This window comes from Sinocyclocheilus grahami, unplaced genomic scaffold (genome assembly GCF_001515645.1).
Source record: "Sinocyclocheilus grahami isolate Dianchi unplaced genomic scaffold, SAMN03320097.WGS_v1.1 scaffold4565.1, whole genome shotgun sequence".
NCBI classification, from domain to species: domain Eukaryota; kingdom Metazoa; phylum Chordata; class Actinopteri; order Cypriniformes; family Cyprinidae; genus Sinocyclocheilus; species Sinocyclocheilus grahami.
Window position 1 is genome coordinate 6,749 of NW_015509477.1, and position 884 is coordinate 7,632.

Sequence of the window (884 nt, forward strand, 5' to 3'; positions counted from 1 at the left end):
CTGCTGTGCGTGAAGATCTAGTCATACCAGATCCGAGCGGAAGGGGGCGGCGGAGCTGTGGAAACGTTCCCAGACTGCCACTTGTGTCACGAGTGGTAGTCTGGACAGGGAAAGAGGAAGAGCTACAATGAAGGTCTCGTTACAACACAGTGCGCATCAGCTGATTTCATCACGGGAAGCCACGGGTGCAGAGGAGTACAGTGGGAAGGTGAGTATAAAACAACAACAGAAGCCCTTGTGCTGTATTCATGTTTCTATCGTTCTAGAAGCATGCACTGAAGGAAAGAAGGGAAAAGGAAAAAATGCATCGTCATATGCCCAAACTGCCTTTAGTATGCAAGCTGGTTGAGGTGCCAAAAAGCTCTCCTAACCTTGCAGGAGGTTTTTCTGGGTTGTAAAGCCATTATGACTTTCTTCGCCTTGTGAGATGGGAGATCCTGAATTAATCCAGCAAATGAATCAGTGAAAAAAATAAACATCAGTTCTATGTAATGCATCTAAAAAGTAAAGACAACTTACCCCAGCCATTGGTTACCACGTCGCGATCCACATCCCGGTTGCAAATCTCATTGGCCAGTCGTTCAAAGTACTCCGGCAGGTCGGCGTATTCGTTGCCGTACGAGATGACCTTAATGCCCTTGTCTAGCATGTTGTCACGGAGCTTCTTGAATTCGCCCACATCCTCTCGCCGCACCAGCATGAAATGCTCAAGGTCAGACTTGTGTTTGACCGCCTCGAGAAACAGAGCCTGGAAGGTAGTGTCATCTACTGTCCTCCCACAGCCCAGGAACACAAAAGACTTGGTTTCATAGAGTTTCTGGATCTCCCTCTGCAAAAACATGCAACAATGTGATAAATACAGAGTTCTGGCATGAAACTCTAGA

At 47.3% G+C, this 884-nt stretch overlaps 1 protein-coding gene across 1 annotated transcript in view; it reads right to left on the minus strand.

Moving 5' to 3' along the window:
- Positions 1–6: 6 nt before the first annotated feature.
- Positions 7–884, minus strand: part of LOC107576892 (protein FAM118B-like) — a gene marked incomplete at its 5' end in the record, with an annotated part of 8,284 nt that continues 7,406 nt past the window's right edge. The window contains 3 exons of the mRNA XM_016263014.1: positions 7–275; positions 372–437; positions 520–829. Coding sequence (XP_016118500.1) covers positions 247–275; positions 372–437; positions 520–829 — 405 coding nt within the window. The remainder of the gene's footprint in view (positions 276–371; positions 438–519; positions 830–884) is intronic.